Source organism: Somniosus microcephalus, chromosome 5 (genome assembly GCF_052327205.1).
Source record: "Somniosus microcephalus isolate GS21.2 chromosome 5, FLI_Smic_1.0, whole genome shotgun sequence".
In the NCBI taxonomy this organism is placed as follows: Eukaryota; Metazoa; Chordata; class Chondrichthyes; order Squaliformes; family Somniosidae; genus Somniosus; species Somniosus microcephalus.
In genome coordinates this window covers 34624021-34643815 of record NC_140991.1, presented here as the reverse complement: position 1 = coordinate 34643815, position 19795 = coordinate 34624021, and the positions used below count along the sequence as shown (strand labels likewise).

Here is a 19795-nt window from a genome sequence, read left to right as displayed (position 1 = left end):
TAGTAGATCTCTTCTGTACCCTCTCCAAAGCCTTTACGTCCTTCCTAAAGTGTGGTGCTCAAAATTGGACAGAATGCTCCAACTGGAGCTGAACTAGTGTGTTATAAAAGTTTAGCATAACTCCTGGCTTTTGTACTCTGTGTCTCTATTTATAAAGCCCAGGATCCCAATGGTTTAATAACTGCTTTGTTAATCTGTCCTGCCACCGTCAAAGATTTGTGCACAAGCACCCCCAGGTCTATCTGTTCCTGCACCCCCTTTAAAATTGTACCATTTAACTTGTATTGTCTCTTCTCATTCTTCCTACCAAAATGTGTCACCTCACCCTTTTCTGTGTTGAGTTTCATCTGCCATGTGTCCACCCATTCCACCAGCCTGTCCATGTCCTCTTGACGTCTTTTACCATCTTCCTCACTGTTTACTACACTTAAGTTTCGTGTCATCTGCAAAATTTGAAATTGTGCCCTGTACCTCCAAGTTATTAATGTCTATCAAAAAACAGCAGTGATCCTAGTACTGAACCCTGGGGTACAACACTGTATATCTCCCTCCAGGTATACTAGGTGGATGTCAGGTATTTTTTTCACCCTTTCTTGGGTTCTAGTACTAAATGTCACCCTTCACTAAGAAGGTGGGACAGGCAACTTACTGCTCGGGATCTGCCTGTGCAGCTACATAATAGGCCCCTTTGTGGGGGTGGGGTGGGGGGATGCACGCATGATGTGGGGGAGACTGTCCTTCAGGTTTTGGCTTGCTCAGGCACCAGAAATCTGTGGCCCTGTCCACGACCGACTGCTGATATTGAGAGCCGACTGGGAAATCCCGACTGAGAGTCTAAGTCCTACCGTTCCATGGCACCATATATTGGAGCTCCAATTCACTGTGACTGTATAAAAACAACCCACCACAGCTGTTTAAGTGTAAACTATTATTGCAGTCACTGTTCGAAGAGTTATTTGCAGGCTCCGTCAGTTTTCTCAAAGAAAAGCACACGAGGGCTTGTACAAATTTCATTGTCAAAGCTATGGATCTTTCACTAGAACTTACATTTTGCAATTCTTCTTTTACATGGGTAACCTTGGGCTGAATGTTTACAAAATGCTGAGGGGGACCGGAGATGTGAAATATCTTTTGCAATTGCCAGATCCTCTTTGAAATCACTCCATGTTTTTGTTTTCCAAGTATACTTCGAATTCCTAATGGCTCGGTTGATAAAGGAAGTGGACCTTACAGACCAGGAAAATCTCTGGTTTGGTCCCCTGCCTACGCTGAAGCCAGGGTGGAGGTATTTAGCCTCTGGGTTAAGGAGCAGAAAAATCAGTCACGGTTTCCACTCTTCACTGTCGTACCCTAACCCCTGTTCAAAGGTTCTGGGCATTGGATCAGAACATTATCAAGCTGGGCTGTGATTTCCACCCCCCCCCCCCCCCACCCCCAATAATCCCGTCGTCTCCCTGTGGAATGTTATTCTAGCAGTATTCAATGCCTTCAAGAGAGAGAAAAAGAAAAGGAGGTCCTAATAAGTCATTGGGGCAGGAAGAGAGAGATGAACTGGATGGCTTTGTATGTTTTCCCATCAATATAGTCACAGTTTCTGATTCGGCAAGTCATCTGTTTAACCAGGATTGAGGATTTGCCACTCCCATCAAAAAAGCTTCCACCAGAATCCACACCAGCCGTGCTGTTTACAGGATTTGAGCCTGCACAAGTTCAGCAGTATATAAAGGTAACCTTTTTGCCTTGTATCTCATTTTATTGTTTTACATAAAACTGAGGAGCCTTTAGCTCAGCAACCAAATAACTTGGCAGCCTTGACCTGAAATCTGTGCCAAACATTTAAAGGCGTATTTTTTTTTTTAACTTTTATCGCCTGGGAAGAAACGAGTGATGGCGAATTGACAGATCATTTTACACTTTGCCCAATTTTCTTTCCTATTGACTTCAGTGGAAAAGATTCTCCAGCAGATTGCGTCAATCAAGCTGCAGATTCGCTTTCACCTGGCGATAGAAGTTAAATGTGTGGTGCGCTCAGATTTCCATCCTTTTTGTCAAAAAGCCTGAGCATCCACTGTGAATTGGGAGAGGGGTGGGGGATAAACGACAAAAGCATTGCTACTGAGTGTCAGCGGTGACTGAAAAGTTGCACTCTTACAGCACCTGTCGTGTAACTAAATGTCCCACGGTGCTTTACGAGCTGCGGTGGGGATGAGAAGAGACCCAAGGAGGATTCGGAAGAGCTGGCAAAAGGTTTGGCCAGGGAAGTAGGCTCTGAGGAGGCAGCAAGGTGGAGGGGCATTGGTGGAGAATCCCAGAATGTCGGGACATGATTCCTGGAACGCTCTGCCAGCAATAGGCGGGGTGGGAGGGTGCACAGTTGGCTAGAATTGATTAGAGATGGTACATGGGGTTGTAGAAAACTGCATAGGTAGGGTGGAGACATTTGAAAATGGAAATAAGGATTTTGAAGTTAGATGTGCTGGAGGGGGGCATAAAATGGAGGTCATTCACAGGAAATCACAGGAACCCCACACTGCAGATAGAGGCCATTTCGGCCCATCGAGCCTGCACCGACACATATCCCATCCTATCCCCGTAACCCCACGTATTTAATCCCCCTAACACTAAGGGTCAATTTATCATAGCCAATCAACCTAACCCGCACATCTTTGGACTGTGGGAGGAAACCGGAGCACCCGGAGGAAACCCACGCAAACACGGGGAGAATGTGCAAACTCCACACAGACAGTCGCCCGAGGCTGGATTCGAACCCGGGCCCCTGGCGCTGTGAGGCAACAGTGCTAACCACTATGCCACCGTGCTGCCCGTTGAGGACAGAGACAGCTGTGTAGATTCATATGGAGTAGGGTACAATTGGCAGAGTCCTGGGTGCGTTGGAGTTCAAGGCAGTGTTGACACACTCCCAGAGACCCCCCTGCCTAGCTTTTCAATAGATAGTTCATTATCCAAAGGAAAGCAGACCTGTCGTTATGGGAAATACCTCCTCAGTATACAGCAACAGAAATCATGTACTAGTAGAGCAACAAATGCAGAAAGTTTAAAAATGTAATGAAATGGTCAGAACTCCAATAACTGATGGGACCCCCCAGGATGCTGTTGTAGACCCTGGCTTGCAAAGTTGTGGTTTAAAGTATTGTCTGGGGGCCAATGATGAGACGTTTTTCATTCATTCTCGGGATGTGGGTGTCGCTGGCAAGGCCAGCATTTGTTGCCCTGAGAAGGTGGGCTGAATGGCCTCCTTCTGTGCTGTATGATTGAAAAATTAGATGTCTGGCTCACGCATGACTTTGTCTTGGAGCCAGGGGCGATGGTGGAGAAGTAAAGCTGGCATAATACTTGCAGATAATGTCACCAAGTGGCATTGTGTCAGTAAGGAATAGGAGGGACATACGGGTGAAGCTTTGGGTCAAGCTGAAGGCACAGGCGGAGAACCCATTGGAAGAAGCTATGTCAGCGCAATTAAGTGTAGAACTGTGATGGGGCAGTGCCATGGAGTTGAGCAACAGTGAAAAGGCAGTAGAAGGTGGAGCTATTGACTGAGAGAGGGTTAGTGCACAGTTGTAATCACCTGGGATGTCGTCAGTGACTTTAACCAGGTCACACTCAGTGCTGGACAAGATGGGAACCACTCCTCAACTTCCTAAGGAATTTGAACAACGTGTGGTTGGAGTGTGGCCGCAGAGGTGGTTGGAGATGATGGATTCAAGTACCTTAAAGAGGAAAGGGAGGTTAGCGATAATGCAGTCATTAGATCTGATGGAAGGGTTTAGGATGGCTTCTTAAGAAGGGAGTGATAATGGCAATTTTGTACACAAGAAGTATAATTTTTTTAAATACATGTATAGACCAAAGTTAGAAGCATCTCATGGGAAGTTTTTGCAGAACTTGTGCAACTTTGTGTGTTTTTTTTATTAAAAACTTTATTTTCCATCCTTTCTCAGAAACTCTATGTTCTTGGTGGTGAAGTTGCTGAATCTGCTCAGAAATGTACTCATCTGGTAGCCAGCAAAGTGACCCGTACGGTGAAGTTCCTGACCGCTATCTCTATTGTAAATCACATAGTCACGCCTGAGTGGTTAGAGGAGAGCTTTAAAAGTCAAAAATTTATAGGTAAGTCAGTCTGCATGTAATTGCTACAAGAAGTACTGGTTTCAGAACTCTTTCTAATTTCGCTCCCCCTCTGCCACTCCAGAGTTGAGGTAATCACGACAGTGATACACACACTCCAAAATAAAATCAGAGACCGAGGGTAGAATTTCCAATCGACGAAGATCATGTCTCAATGCTTAATACTACGTTCCTGTGTGTGTTGTTAACGTGCAAGTGTTGGCGCATTTAAAATAAACTGGTTAGCGCCTGCATACAAGTAGTGGTCGTAGAAATATAAGAACGTAAGAAATAGGAACAGGAATAGGCCACTTGGCCCCTCGAGCCTGCTCCGCCATTCAATAAGATCATGGCTGATCTTGGGCTCAAAGCCACTTCCCTGCCCGCTCCCCATATAATATGAGCACGTTAAGCGTTTATACATGTACGTCGCTGATCAGAGCTTCTACCCTATAATAATCTGACTGTACCAGAGGTCAACCCGGAACATACATTCAAAGTTGCCAAAGTTGTTGCAGTTTGCATTTCATTGGGCCGTGGGCATTGTTCTACTGGCAACATTGGAGCTTTGCTCTTTCCCATAGTCTCCCATTGCTTTCTGACGTGAGTAAGCAAAGTAATTCTGCACCTTAAATATACAGAACTGTATTGTAAACACATCCTAATGTCTCCTTAATATTGTGTATCGCCTGTCTCTATCTATGATGAGGCTTTAGTTTAGTGAGAATATTATTCAGCAGATTTCAACTTCCCTTTAGGTTTTGAATTGTCCCTGAGACCTTTTCTTTTAATTAAAAAAAAAATTAAGACGTATTAATGTGCTGTTATTAATGGACATAATGAAAAACTCACATTTTCAATTTTCAAATTCAATTTTTTATTTGTCACATAACCAAATACAACAAGTGCAATCCAGTCAATGAAATCATTTTTTCTTAACGAACCGAGCGCACCAAGCAGCAAAGGACACTTAGCTGCTGGTACGCACGGAGCCCACAAGGACGGCAGCCATCTTCATCGGCGCCATCACAATAGGGTCCGCTCTCGCCTCGCTCCGCATTTCCCGCACTTCTGCTCGACAGTCTTCAGCCGCCGTGGTACGGACGCCATCTACTGGGCCGACAGTGACTCTTTAATGTCCTCTCCATGGCGCTGGCAACTCTAATAGCCTGCGTGTCTCCTCCACACACCTGGCCTGCACATTACCCCTGGCTGTCCCACTTGGCGTCCTGGTAACCGGGTTCCTCTCCAGCTCTCACTCCTTCAAACTGCTCTCTCCAGCTCTCACTCCTTCAAACTGCTCTCTCCAGCTCTCACTCCTTCAAACTGCTCTCTCCAGCTCTCACTCCTTCAAACTGCACTCTCCAGCTCTCGCTCCTTCAAACTGCTCTCTCCAGCTCTCGCTCCTTCAAACTGCTCTCTCCAGCTCTCGCTCCTTCAAACTGCTCTCTCCAGCTCTCGCTCCTTCAAACTGCTCTCTCCAGCTCCCGCTCCTTCAAACTGTGCTCTCCAGCTCCCGCTCCTTCAAACTGTCCTCTCCAGCTCCCGCTCCTTCAAACTGTCCTCTCCAGCTCTCGCTCCTTCAAACTGTCCTCTCCAGCTCTCGCTCCTTCAAACTGTCCTCTCCAGCTCTCGCTCCTTCAAACTGTCCTCTCCAGCTCTCGCTCCTTCAAACTGTCCTCTCCAGCTCTCGCTCCTTCAAACTGTCCTCTCTCCAGCTCTCGCTCCTTCAAAACTGCTCTCTCCAGCTCTCGCTCCTTCAAACTGCTCTCTCCAGCTCTCGCTCCTTCAAACTGTCCTCTCCAGCTCTCGCTCCTTCAAACTGTCCTCTCCAGCTCTCGCTCCTTCAAACTGCTCTCTCCAGCTCTCGCTCCTTCAAAACTGCTCTCTCTTGCTCCTTCAAACTGTCTCTCCAGCTCTCGCTCCTTCAAACTGTCCTCTCCAGCTCTCGCTCCTTCAAACTCTCCTCTCCAGCTCTCGCTCCTTCAAACTGTCCTCTCCAGCTCTCGCTCCTTCAAACTGTCCTCTCCAGCTCTCGCTCCTTCAAACTGTCCTCTCCAGCTCTCGCTCCTTCAAACTGTCCTCTCCAGCTCTCGCTCCTTCAAACTGTCCTCTCCAGCTCTCGCTCCTTCAAACTGTCCTCTCCAGCTCTCGCTCCTTCAAACTGTCCTCTCCAGCTCCCGCTCCTTCAAACTGTCCTCTCCAGCTCCCGCTCCTTCAAACTGTCCTCTCCAGCTCCCGCTCCTTCAAACTGTCCTCTCCAGCTCTCGCTCCTTCAAACTGTCCTCTCCAGCTCTCGCTCCTTCAAACTGTCCTCTCCAGCTCTCGCTCCTTCAAACTGTCCTCTCCAGCTCTCGCTCCTTCAAACTGTCCTCTCCAGCTCTCGCTCCTTCAAACTGTCCTCTCCAGCTCTCGCTCCTTCAAACTGTCCTCTCCAGCTCTCGCTCCTTCAAACTGTCCTCTCCAGCTCTCGCTCCTTCAAACTGTCCTCTCCAGCTCTCGCTCCTTCAAACTGTCCTCTCTCCAGCTCTCGCTCCTTCAAACTGTCCTCTCCAGCTCTCGCTCCTTCAAACTGCTCGCTCCAGCTCTCGCTCCTTCAAACTGTCCTCTCCAGCTCTCGCTCCTTCAAACTGTCCTCTCCAGCTCTCGCTCCTTCAAACTGCTCGCTCCAGCTCTCGCTCCTTCAAAATTAGTGGCTGCATTTTGAGACTAGTAGGTGCAGATTGCAAAGTGCAGACAGCTATACTTATGCTGTATTGCAAACTGTAAATCATTCTCTATGAATCAGGAGAGAGCTTATAGAGTCATAACGGTACCGATGGAGGCCATTCGGCCCATCGAGGCCATGCCAGCTCTCTGCAGAGCAATCCAGTCAGTCCCATTCCCCTGCTCTATCCCCATAGCCCTGCACGTTTATTTCCCTCAAGTGCCTATCCAGTCTCCCCTTGAATACATTGAGTGTCTCCACTTCCACCACTTCCGTAGGCAGCTTCAAGAGAATAGCAACATGCATGGCCAGAGCTCCATCCTCCAGTGGCAATTCTTAAATGTTGGGGCAGAGCACATGATAGGTTCTCCTGACACACAGTAAGTTTATAAAGTGCCCAACAGATCGCCTTAAACTCAGCTTCATATGAACTGGGGTTGTATTCCATGTGGTGCCTGTCCTGTCTTGAAAAGGTTTGAGACCTTTACAAGACAGGACAGATATGTAACGGTAAGGCCGACTTCAACGGGATGAGGCAGAGGCTGTCCACAGTAAACTGCGCAAATCTGTTAATGGGTAAAATGACAGAAGATCAGTGGGAGAGGTTTAAAAAATAGTTTCATGTGATACAGAAACAGTTTATACCCCTGAGGGGCAAGCACTCTACTTGCCAACTAAAGAGGTAAGAGACAACATAAAACTAAAGGAAAGGGCATACAGAAATGCAAAAAATAGCACACATCCTGGTGAATAGGAAAGATACAAAGAACAGCAAAGGGTCACAGAACAGATAGTAAGAGCTACAAAAAGGGAGTATGAAAAGAAACTTGCAAGGGATATCAAAATCAATAGAATTTTTTTTAAATTACATTAGGAAAAAGAGGGTGGTCAGGAGCAATGTTGGTTCCTTTAAAAACTAAAAGTGGTGATATTGTCAATGACGATGGGGAAATGGCAGACATGTTGACTAATTACTTTGCGTCAGTATTTACAGTAGAAGAAGATAGCATGCCGGAAATGCCAAAGAAACTAATATTAAATTGGGGACAGGGACTCAATAAAATTAGCATAAGTAAATTAACAGTAATGAAGAAAATAATGGCACTAAAGAGTGACAAATCCCCAGGGCCAGATGCTTTCCATCCCAGGGTTTTAAAGGAAGTAGGTGAGCACATTGCAGCTGCCCTAATTATAATCTTCCAAAGTTCTCTAGATTCGGGAACCATCCCTTAAGATTGGAAACTTGCGCATGTCACTCTGCTTTTGAAGAATGGTGAAAGAGAGAAACCAGGGAATTATAGACCAGTTAGCCTAACATCTGTTGTCAGGAATTGCTAGAGTCTATAATTGGTGACTGAACACCTCAAATTTTCAGTTGATCAGAGAGAGTCAGCATGGATTTGTGAAAGGTAAGTCATGCCTGACAAACCTGATTGAATTTTTTGAAGAGGTAACCAAAGTAGTGGACAGGGGAATGTCTATGAATGTTGTTTATATGGACTTCCAGAAGGCATTTGATAAAGTCCCACTTAAGAGACTGTTAACTAAGGTAGAAGCACATGGAATTGAGGGCAAATTATTGACCTGGCTAGGAAATTGGCTGAGCGGCAGGAGACAGAGAGTAGGGATAATGGGCAGGTACTCAAATTGGCAGGATATGACTAGTGGTGTCCCGCAGGCATCTGCTTTGGGGCCTCAACTATTCACAATATTTATTAACAACTTAGATGATGGCATAGAAAGTCATATATCCAAATTTGCTGATGACACAAATATAGGCGGCATTGTAGAAAGTGTAGATGATAGCATAAAATTACATATTGATAGATTAAGTGAATGGGCAAAACTAGCAAATGGATTTCAGTGTAGGCAAATGTGAGGTCATCCACTTTGGACCTAAAAAGGATAGAACAGGGTACTTTCTAAATGGTGAAAGGCTAAAAACAGTGGATGCCCAAAGAGACTTGGGGGTCCAGGTACATAAATCATTAAAATGTCATGAACAGGTACAGAAAATAATCACAAAGGTTAATGGAATGCTGGCCTTTATATCTGGAGGACTAGAATACAAGGGAGTAGAAGTTATGCTGCAGCTGTACAAAACCCTGGTTAGACCACACCTGGAGCACTGTGAGCAGTTCTGGGCACCACACCTTAGGAAGGATATATTGGCCTTGGAGGGAATGCAGCGTAGATTTACCAGAATGATACCCAGACTCCAAGGGTTAAGTTACGAGGAGAGGTTACACAAATTAGCGTTGTATTCCCTAGAATTTAGAAAGTTAAGTGGTGATCTGATCGAAGTTTTCAGGATATTAAGGGGAACAGATGGGGTGGATAGATTCTAGGTTGGGGATTCTAGGACTAGGGGGCATAGTCTAAAAATTAGAGCCAGACCTTTCAGGAGTGAAATGAGGAAGCACTTCTACACACACAGGATGGTAGAAGTTTGGAAAACTCTTCTGCAAATGGTAATTGATGCTAGATCAATTGTGTATTTTAAATCTGAGATTGATAGCTTTTTGTTAACCAAAGGTATTAAGGGATAAGGGCCAAAGGCGGGTATATGGAGTTAGGTCGCAGATGAGCCATGATCTCATTGAATGGCGGAACAGGCTCGAGGGGCTGAATGGCCTCCTCCTGTTTCTATGAGACGGCCTCTTGGAGGGAGCCTCTCAACTCTTAGTTTTATATTTCCCGGAGTCAGATTGGAACCTTACTCTTGGGTTGTACTAGTACAAAAGCAGAATACTGCGGATGCTGGAAATCTGAAATAAAAACAGAAAATGCTGGAAATATTCAGCAGGCCAAGCAACATCTGTTTCTCTCTCCACAGATGCTGCCTGACCTGCTGAGTATTTCCAGCATTTTCTGGTTTTATCTTGGGGTATACTAACACTTTTTGCATCAATGCGCACTCTAAACTGCTTTGCTTCAGCAAGGTAATGACCAAGAAAGACTTGCATTTATATAGCACCTTTCACGACCTCAGGACATCCCAAAGTGCTTTACAGCCACTGAAGTGCTTTTTAATTGTAGTCACTGTTGTAATGTAGGAAATGCGGCAGTCAGTTTGCGCACAGCAAGCTCCCACAAACAGCAATGTGATAATGAACAGGTAATCTGTTTCAGTGATGTTGATTGAGGGCTAACTATTGACCAGGACACCGAGGATAACATCCGAAAGACCATTTTGCGTGGCAGCCATTAAAAGTGTGACCAGCAAAGTCAAGCGCTTTTGTCTATTATGTCACTCATAATGAGTTAGAATGTGGAACTGGCTACCACAAGGAGTGGTTGAGGTGAATAGCATAGATGCATTTACGGGGAAGCTAGATAAACACAAGAGGGTGAAAGGAATAGAAGGACATGTTGATGGGGTTAGATGAAGAAGGGTGGGAGGAGGCTCGTGTGGAGCATAAACACTGGCTTGACCTGCTGGGCCCAACGGCCTGTTTCTATGCTGTAAATACTATACATATGGGAATGCCCATGGTGAACGCTACGGTTAGGGCTCCATGACTGGAAGGTGGAAAGCAAAAGATTTCCTGCCTGAAAGGCAGCTTGTAGAATCCTTTCTTAGCTGCACAGCTAAAGAGAGATTTTTCTAATTACTTCTGTCAAAGTTGATGTTTCAGGTAGGTTTGTGGACATTCAGAACCTGCAAGCTCAACCACTTCCTGGTTTGACAAGTCATGCAGGTAACTTGCCCCTCTTGTAAGGGTAAGCTTAAATCTGGCGTAAATGACAGAATTTGTGGTACAGCAGCTTTGGCTCGTATAATCCGTCGTTCAGGTGAGACGTTAAACCGAGGCCCCGCCTGCTTTCTCAGGTGGACGTAAAAGATCCCATGGCACTATTCAAAAAGAGCAGGGGCATTCTCCCTGGCGTCCTGGCCAATATTAATCTCTCAACCAACACCTAAAAACAGATGATCTAGTCATTATCACACTGCTGTTCGTGGGAGCTTGCTGTGTGTAAATTGGCTGCCGCGTTGTTTACATTGCAACAGTGACAATATTCTAAAAGTACTTTATTGGCTGTAAAGCACTCTGGGACGTCCTGAGGTTGTGAAAGGCGCTGTTTAAATGCAAGTTCTTCTTTCTATCCTATCATTTGTATACATTGCCCCATTGTGGGGCTGAATACATCATCTGTCAGCAGCCAATTCTAGAATTTAGTGTGTTTTTTTTTAAAGTGTGTATAATCTGGCATATCTGACTTTTGCCTAAAATTCCAGTCCCCCGTGCAGAACAGCACTACTTTTGCGCCCAAAAAAATGACATTTCAGGTCTACTCCGTTCTGAAATTGCAAAAGTAATGGGACTTCACTCGGGTACAGCTGGGAACTTTGTGGAAAATGGTCTTCATCCTGCCAATCTCATTTTGTATAATTGGCCTGAATGTAAACGAGAGCCCATCCGTTTGAGAAGCCTTTCGACCTGCAGCTATTTCAGGGACCAGCTTGGTGTAGTTTGCATAGAGAAATAAATAATTAATTCCACATCATTGTTGAGCTCCTCAAATATTTGGAAAGGTTAAAATATTCTTAAGAACTGGGAGAATATTGTTCAGTAGATGGAATGGCTCAGTGGAAAAACATTTTTTTGCATTACATCAACCTCTTTATTTTTAAAACCCAGTTTTTAGTTTATTTTAAATCTGCATTGCAACGACAACCTAGTTCTAGCTTCCTAAAAGCCTGTATCTTCTCTTCCTGCCTTCATTCCTATTGTTAAGTAGTCCTACTTGTGACTTTTATACACTCTCACTTACAGAAAATACCCTTGAAAATGAATACTGATGACCTACATGCAAACTTGTAAAGTTATAACTTTTTCTCTGATTTCCATCAAACTTTTTTTTAAACCTTTTTTTTTGGGGGGGTGGGGTGGAAGTCCAAAATAAAGCCTGCATATTTCTCCCCAAAAGTAAAAGCCATTTACGTGGAGCTATCATTATAGTTAATTTTGTTCAACAAGCTGTCTTCTACAATAATGTGTGCACATTATGTAATTTTTTTTTCACCTCCACACAAACCCGATTTTAAAAAGTAAAACTGTGATTGTGCACATTCCGTATGCCTAGGTATGGAAAATGCCATTTTATTGACGAAACTACTTTGGAGGGGGAAAATTACATTATTTCAGCACAATAATCTTGTAAAATACTTGTAAAATCTGAGATGTCAGCCCATTTTGCTAGCTTCACATTGGAATTGTCTACTGTCATCCCAAATATTTACTGAGCCCTTTTAGAAAATCAAACCAAAATTTCACCTGAGATCAATGCCGCTAGGTGCGGTTAGTTCCATTTGCAGTGCCTTTTTGAGATACTGATTTCAGTGAGTGACTGTACCTTTTTATATAAAAAAATTAAGAGCAGGCACGAAGGGCCAAATGGCCTACTCCTCCTATTTCTTATGTAAATGAATTTAGAGCTAGATGATCTTTATATTCAGTTACCGTTAGTGCTTTTATTAAAGAAATGGTCAGCTTTTTTCCCCACTATAGATTTTTTTTAAATCTTAATTTAGGCAATCTCTCTATCTGTAGCGCTTTGACCTTGTGCATTTAAAAATAAAGTTTAAAAAGTTTATTTTTTTATGAAAATGATAACTTTAAATTGCTTTGAAACCAGGACTGGCAGAGAGACCGTGACTGAATTCAGGGAATTGGTTTAATTGTGCTTTGTTCTGGAAATAATTGACTGCAGGATTTGGAAAACATTTTTATGCAAAATGTATTCTATATTGAAATTCTTCCACTGACTCCTTCCTCCTCCACCCACAAACCACTTCTAGTTATTTGTCCCCGAAAATGCAGTTCCCGCACCTAATAGGTTGGTGGATGACGCCCCTCTCCTAATGCTAACTTGTCAACCAATTGACTTTTCCCTCACCCGTACCACCCTACATTCTCCTGCTCCAGCAGGGAGATACCCACCCCTGTTTAGTGCCTCAGCATGGCTGAGATCAGCTTAGAATGGGTAATCAAATTCATTCCCCTCTATTGCATGATGCTAATATATGAATGTAGCCTGCTAACCCCTAAAATGTCTTGCTTTAAAACTAGCCTCCAGTGCACTATTGTGAAAGATGCTCGGGTTAAGATGATGGGATCCACGTTGTAACTTTTTTAAAATGTGTACATCTGTTCAGTTTGAAAACTGTGATCTTTCTAATGGATGGTTTTTCTTTTTCTGCAGATGAGCAGAACTTTGTACTGAGAGACGCAGAAGCAGAAGTGCTCTTCTGTTTTAGTTTAGAGGAGTCACTTAAGAGGGCACAGGGCGCCCCCTTATTCAAGGCAAGGTTCATATACTTCCCTATGTCGATGCATGTTACGGTTCAGTGCATGTTAACGAGCGTAGCTGGCAGATCTGATTGTATAGCCGTCATACAGAGCTTTGCCTAATCTCAGTCCAATATGAAAAAGGATTGTCGTTGTAATGTTGATCTTTTGCTCACACTAATAGTTAAAATACCATAAGAATGCCTGAACAGGTCTAAAGATTTTATTAGCAAGGTCCCTAATGGGTAAAATTCCTTTTCAAAGTTGGGTTGGTTCAGATTTAGCTGCCTTTTAATCAGCAGACCATGGGAATTGGATATATAACTTGAAAAGAAAAATTTGCAGGGTTGTGGGGAAAGAGCAGGGGAGTGGAACTAATTGGACAGCTCTTTCAAAGAATTGGCACAGACATGATGGTCCGAATGGCCTCCTTCTGTGCTGTATGATTCTATGATTACCTTTTCTACGTTAATGGCAGAAGAGCTTCAATGTTATCCTGTTGGAACTATCGCTACACTTTGGTTTTAACAAGGAATGGGAAATTATTGAGTCAAGGCAAGTGTTCAGGGTTTGTGAACTTGTAAGTGAGTGTTTCCAGAACACCAGTGGACAGAGGCAATTCAGTTGAGATTTATCGATTGCTTAAATACATTGTATAAAACTTCAATTCAGTCCCACAATCCTCTGCGATCCTTTCTATATTCATCTGGAGCATATGAGTTTGATCGCTTGGAACAGGATTCCATGTTGTGAGCTGATACCATTGCACATGTTCAATTTTCTATGTACTTATCTGTTTTTATAGGGGAAATATTTCTACATCACTCCTGGAATTTGCCCCAGTCTTGCCACAATGAAAGCCATCATAGAGTGTGCAGGCGGCAAACTGTTGTTGAAGCAGCCATCTTATCACAAAATCATGGAACATAAACAGAATAAGGTTGGTCATCCATTCATACTTTGTGTGAAAAGTATTGTAGATGCTGAAACTTCTACTGTTGAACAAAGAGACCATGAGCCCTGCTTATAAACCTATTCAGCACTGCCTGCTTCCACTGGTTAAGTAGGCTGCTCAACTTTGATCAGTATCAAGAAAGCAATAATGAGCTGAAAATGAAAACAGTCACGCTGTTGGAAAAATAATTGAAGCCCTCCTTTCCACTCATTGTTAAAGGAAATTGGGTGGTGCGGTGAGGTGAGTTGGTGCTCTGTTTATTTCACCTCGGTTCAAATCCAGCCCAAACTCTGTTGGCTGCAACAGTCCAGTGTGAAATGAGGTTCATCATTCTAACCTAGCTACCAGTGTGTGCAGGTCCATAAAAAGAAATTGATATGAATTGGAACTGAATTGCCAGTCTCGCTTGGAGAGAAGGCGTTTGTTTTTCTGAGGGTGGGAGAAGATTAGAAGGACATTGACATTGTAGCTGGCTGCGTTAAGCCTAACCCGGGCGTGCTTTCTGCCGGCCGTGGGTGCCTGAAATGCAAACGCATTCTGCATCCCTCTGCAAATGTTACCCCCCCCCCCCCCCCCACCCTCAAGCAAAAAGAAATGAATTATCTAAAATATCAGGAGGTGGAATTGAAGCCAGCGACATCTACAAGGATCTTCAGTTGCTGTAAATCAGCCTCGTCAATCCTTTGCCTGCTCACCTGTTCCTTTTACTTTTCTCTGTTAGAGTTTGTCTGAGATAATCCTCATCTCATGTGAAAACGACCTCCACTTATGTCGAGAATATTTTACCCGAAATATAGGTAAGTAACCGTCCACGCCAGAGTCTCTTTTACACTTTCACGTCATGTGGAATTCTAACTTTTGTCATTGATTTGTAACTTCTTTTTTTCTTCCCCTGATTTGTCTAGATGTTCACAATGCAGAGTTGATTTTGACAGGTGTCCTGACACAGACACTCGATTATGAATCATATCCTTTCATGTGTGAAAATTTCAAGTTCAAATCCTCATTAAAATGTACGTTGCGGCTTACTTGTTAACTTCGCACAGTGAACTTTAATGCCCTTTTTGACACCTTTTTAGAGGTCGCATCTTTCAATATAATGATGCATCGGTTTATTTATTTATGGGATCTGCTAGCCAGACCCCTCGAGTATCTCAACTTTCTCTTGTTCCCAATCAGTTCTGCTGTGCCGAATTTGTCACGGTTGACTTATCCTTTAATTGAATGATGTAGTCTCTGTCCACACTTGTGTTTATGCTTGAAGTATCCTGGTCAGATAGCCAATGAGTGACTCCTTTTCAGCATTTACTTCTTCTCAATTTAGAGTAAGGGGCAGTGGGGAAATTGCCCCTGTTGCTGAGAAGCCCAACCACCTTCACCCCCCCCCCCCCCAGTTTTAGGTTTTGTACTAAAACACATCATATAGCCACCTGTTTTAAGTGAGAAAATTATTGAGAGCTTGTCTCCCATCTTTAAAGTGAGTAGGCATCAGAAAAGCTAAAAAAAAATTACTTCTAACTGGGGCCTAAAGAAAGATTTGGTTTCCATTTCAGTTTGTCATCTTTCTTCAAAAATTTGAGACTTGCAAAGAACTAAAAAGCATAACAAGTCTAAAGTGAATGATCTTGCATTCCTGTACACGTTTGAGTGAGCCGTTTGAAAAGATCAGGAAATGCCCCCAAGTGCCTGTTTGTTCTCTTTTGAATCTCTGGATGAGTTCAGAGATCTGATAAATTTCATGGTAGAGTCATAGAGTTATTCAGCACAGAAAGGGGCCCTTCGGCCCATCGTGTCTGTACCGGCCATCAAGCCCTGTCTATTCTAATCCCATTTTCCAGCACTTGGTCCGTAGCCTTGTATGCTGTGGCGTTTCAAGTGCTCATCTAAATGCTTCTTGAATGTTGTGAGGGTTCCTGCCTCTACCACCCTTTCAGGCAGTGAGTTCCAGATTCCAAACACCCTCTGGGTGAAAAAGTTTTTCCTCAAATCCCCTCTAAACCTCCTGCCCCTTACCTTGAGACTATGCCCCCTCTACTAAGGGGACAAGTTCCTTTCTATCTACCCTATCTATGCCCCTCATAATTTTGTACACCTCACTGGCAGGCAAAGAAATGCAGAAGCTCAGTATCACTGTTTTATATAGAAGAAATATCCCTTACTGGAAATGGGGATTGAAACCTTAAAGGATACCAAAACCAGGCACCGAATAAGGGATTTAAAAGAAATCAGGCTCTGTCTTTGTATAAATTTAAAAGTACTTCCCTGCCGTTATAGAACATCGGCAGTCATGCTTTGTAGCGGAGTGGAAGCATGTAAAAAAATAGTGCATTTAATGAAAATATTAGATAATTAGTATACTTATAGTAGCAGGCACAGTAAAAAAAAAAAAAAAAATAAATAAATAAATAAAAATTAAATTAAAAAAGTTCCCCACATTCTGGCCATTTGTCTGAGTTTGTCGGACTGTGTCCCCGATTTTTCAAGTTTTAGGTATGCTACCAGATAAATTAACTGCAAGTTCAGGACAGCCCAGTCCATCTATGGATGGAGGAGATGGTTACAGTGTTAGCGGGCTCTGTCCAATTATGCAATCCAGTTAAATGGGTACCTTGGTTATCTGGCACCAATAAATAGCGAATAAACAGAGTGCTTAAGTGTTGTATGACTTAAATAAGTAACACAATGCTTGTGTCATGGGTTGTGACCGAGATCAGTAATTGTCTTCCAAAATTCTCCACTACCATAAGATATTGAATCTATTGGCCAGTCAAGATCAAAGTTAAATTGTTGGCAGCCTTGGGACTCAAATCTTCAGTCTGCGGATTGTGACGCATGCACTGTTATCACGATATTACTATTGGAAGTATTGAACAACTCCTCTTCTGCATTAAGTCATCATCAGTTCTTCAGAATTAGAGCAAAAATATATCCATACTATCCTATATTTTAAACAGATACCTTGATGGGTATAGTAAAACAGCACGACAATGGTAAATGGTCAGATTGATTACAAACTCTTTTGAGAGCAACTTTTGAAAGAGGCATGTGTTTATTTATGTTGCCGTATTATAGAAATTGTCTAAATTTTTGCTCCACTCTGTACTCAAAGGTTAGTGCAGCGATAATCAGCAGACGAGCACTTCAACGCAACCCAAAAGTAGGATGGATTTTCAGCAACAGCCTTGGCCACTTGCTGCCACATTACCACAGTTGACAGCGCACTTTGATTTTTAAGAAATAATCTGGACAGCTTCTGAAAAATGATGTGCGCAAGCAATAAGTCTGGTTATCTGATGTACTTTATGAATAATGTCTGCTGTCACCTAACGTACTTGATTAATACAAGGTCCTGTCACCTGATTTACTTGGTTCCTGCTACCCGATACAATTTATTAATACTGAGTCCTGTCACCTGCTGTACTTTATTAATGTTTCCTATTACCTGACGTACTTTATTAAAACTGGGTCCTGCTACTGCACGTACTTTATTAATAAGAGCCTGCCGGTACGTATATCCATAGCTGGTGGCTTTTATTGTGCTGTTAACGGTATTAATACCATCTCAATGCAGCAGATTTAACTGGTGTTAATTCGTAGGCTGTTCCTTCGGGTAGGCCGTGGATGAGCTATTCTTCCCATTTGCTGTTAGTTATAGCAAAAAAAAACCTGAGGTGTATAGGTAAAAACAAAAGGCTGAAAATTTCCCCGACAAGGGGGTGGAAACTTTGAAAAGTACATTATTGATATTGTGCAGTACTGCAGGGTCAGATTCAAGAATCCATTTCCTATGCAGCTGGTTTTTTTTTTTGGAGCCATGATTGAGATATTCCTGCACATTTAATCTGTTTTCCTTAATAATCTCACATATAAATTCACCTGAAGTGATGCTGAGTGTGTGGCAGTACACAGTCGGACTGCCAGTACGGTGCTGAAAGGAGCTGCTGAGGAGCTGGGACGAGTGGGTGCCCTTTCCTACTGACAGTGACGCTGCTGTTCAGCCTGAAGAGTCTTCAGTGGAACAGGCAGTTTTAGGCGGGAAAGGAATAAGAAAATTGCATCTTTTTAAGATGTGCGTTATTTCAAAAAAAAACATATTTTGTTATGTTTTATTCCAAGTGCTGGCTTGTTTTTTCTTACTGTAGAATATTGTACTGATTATTTAGCCAGTTCAAATAGTAATCGATTATTTTTAATAATAAGCTGTTTTTAACTACGATAAAACGACTTGTGGTACGGGCCCATAAATGGAGATCTAGCTCTAACTCTTTATTATGAAAATATATAAAGGGCTGTTGTCTGATAAATTATGGCTGTTTTGAAATTCTGGACTTTATGCAAATTTTGTTGTTTTGTATTTCTAATTTGTGGATTACCTTTATTACACAAACTTGCACGAGTTGAATAAAATGGGTTTAAAAAGAATCGGACCCACTTGGGATTCTTCATATTATGGGAAGAGGAAATTTCGAAAGGTCAGTGGGTTCAGATTTAGTGTTGTTGGTGTGTATTCTTTTCAGCGTTATTAATGTGTACAATCACGTAGAGATTATAACTCTACGTAGAATTACAGTGTGGAAATGTGCTGTTCGGCCCAACAAGCCCGTGTTGGTGTTTATTCTTCACACAGGCAAACTGCATGTGCCAGCCCTGTTCACATACCCCTTTATCTCCCTTTTCTTCAAAAATCTAGCTAACCTATTCTTAAATGCTGACATGTTCGCTGCTTCAGTCACCAACTCCGATAATTCATTCCACAGCCTCACGGTGCCTCATCACCTCCAGACTGCTACTCCAATGCTCTCTTCTCCTGTTCCTCCGTACACAAGCTCCAACTTAACCAAAATTGCTGCTCTCACTTGGGTCTTATACTAAAATCTGTTCACCCATCACTTCTGTCCTTGCTGACCTCCACTGGCCCCATCTTGCCAGTGCACTGTCCTAGTTTACAAACCCTCCCGTGGCTTTGTACAACTTTCAGCTTCGGCCACAGCTTACACCCTGCACTCTAGAAGATTCTGGCCAACTGTGTGCAGCCTCTTTTCATTTCACTAAAGTCACACCCCTACACTCCGGTAATCTCTTCCTAAGGTGCCAGCCTTGGCTCAGCGGTAGTACTTGTGCTTCTGAGTCAGATGGTCGTGGTTTCAAGCCCCACTATGGTCTTGAGCACGTAATCCAGGCTGGCGTTTCAGGGCAATTCTAAATGCTGCATTGTTGGTGGAGATGTTAAACTGAGGACTTTGACTGTCTGTTCAGGTGGACTTAAAAATACCCACAATGGCACTGTTCAAATTGGCTGCCACGTTTCCCTGCATTTCACTTCAGAAATTCTTCATTGACTGTGAAGTGTTTTGGGACATCCTAAAGACATGAAAGGTGATATAAATGCAAATAGTTGCTTAAATCCCCATCTGACTTGCTCCATTTATGTCCACCTTCAAAAGCCTTCTCAAAACATACTTCTTTAATCTATTCTTTAGTCACATCCCCTAATGCCATCCAGGACAAAGTAGCCCGCTTGATTGGCACCCCATCCACCACCTTCAACATTCACTCCCTCCACCACCGGCGTACTGTGGCTGCAGTGTGTACCATCTACAAGATGCACTGCAGCAACTTGCCAAGGCTTCTTCGGCAGCACCTCCCAAACCCACGACCTAGAAGGACAAGGACAAGGGCAGCAGGCGCATGGGAACACCACCACCTCCAAGTTCC

The 19795-nt window shown here is 43.3% G+C and overlaps 1 protein-coding gene across 2 annotated transcripts in view; it reads left to right on the top strand.

Moving 5' to 3' along the window:
- Positions 1 to 18502, top strand: part of paxip1 (PAX interacting (with transcription-activation domain) protein 1) — a 145103-nt gene extending 126601 nt beyond the window's left edge. Inside the window, exons 15-21 of one of the 2 annotated variants that reach the window (XM_085987518.1) lie at positions 1624 to 1726; positions 3960 to 4128; positions 13040 to 13140; positions 13931 to 14065; positions 14802 to 14877; positions 14986 to 15050; positions 17949 to 18502. In XM_085987518.1, coding sequence (XP_085843644.1) covers positions 1624 to 1726; positions 3960 to 4128; positions 13040 to 13140; positions 13931 to 14065; positions 14802 to 14877; positions 14986 to 15050; positions 17949 to 17960 — 661 coding nt within the window. In that variant the 3' untranslated portion in view covers positions 17961 to 18502. Of the gene's footprint in view, positions 1 to 1623; positions 1727 to 3959; positions 4129 to 13039; positions 13141 to 13930; positions 14066 to 14801; positions 14878 to 14985; positions 15051 to 17948 lie in introns of those variants that run through there. The other variant, XR_015078341.1, reaches the window with a different exon arrangement.
- Positions 18503 to 19795: the final 1293 nt, after the last annotated feature.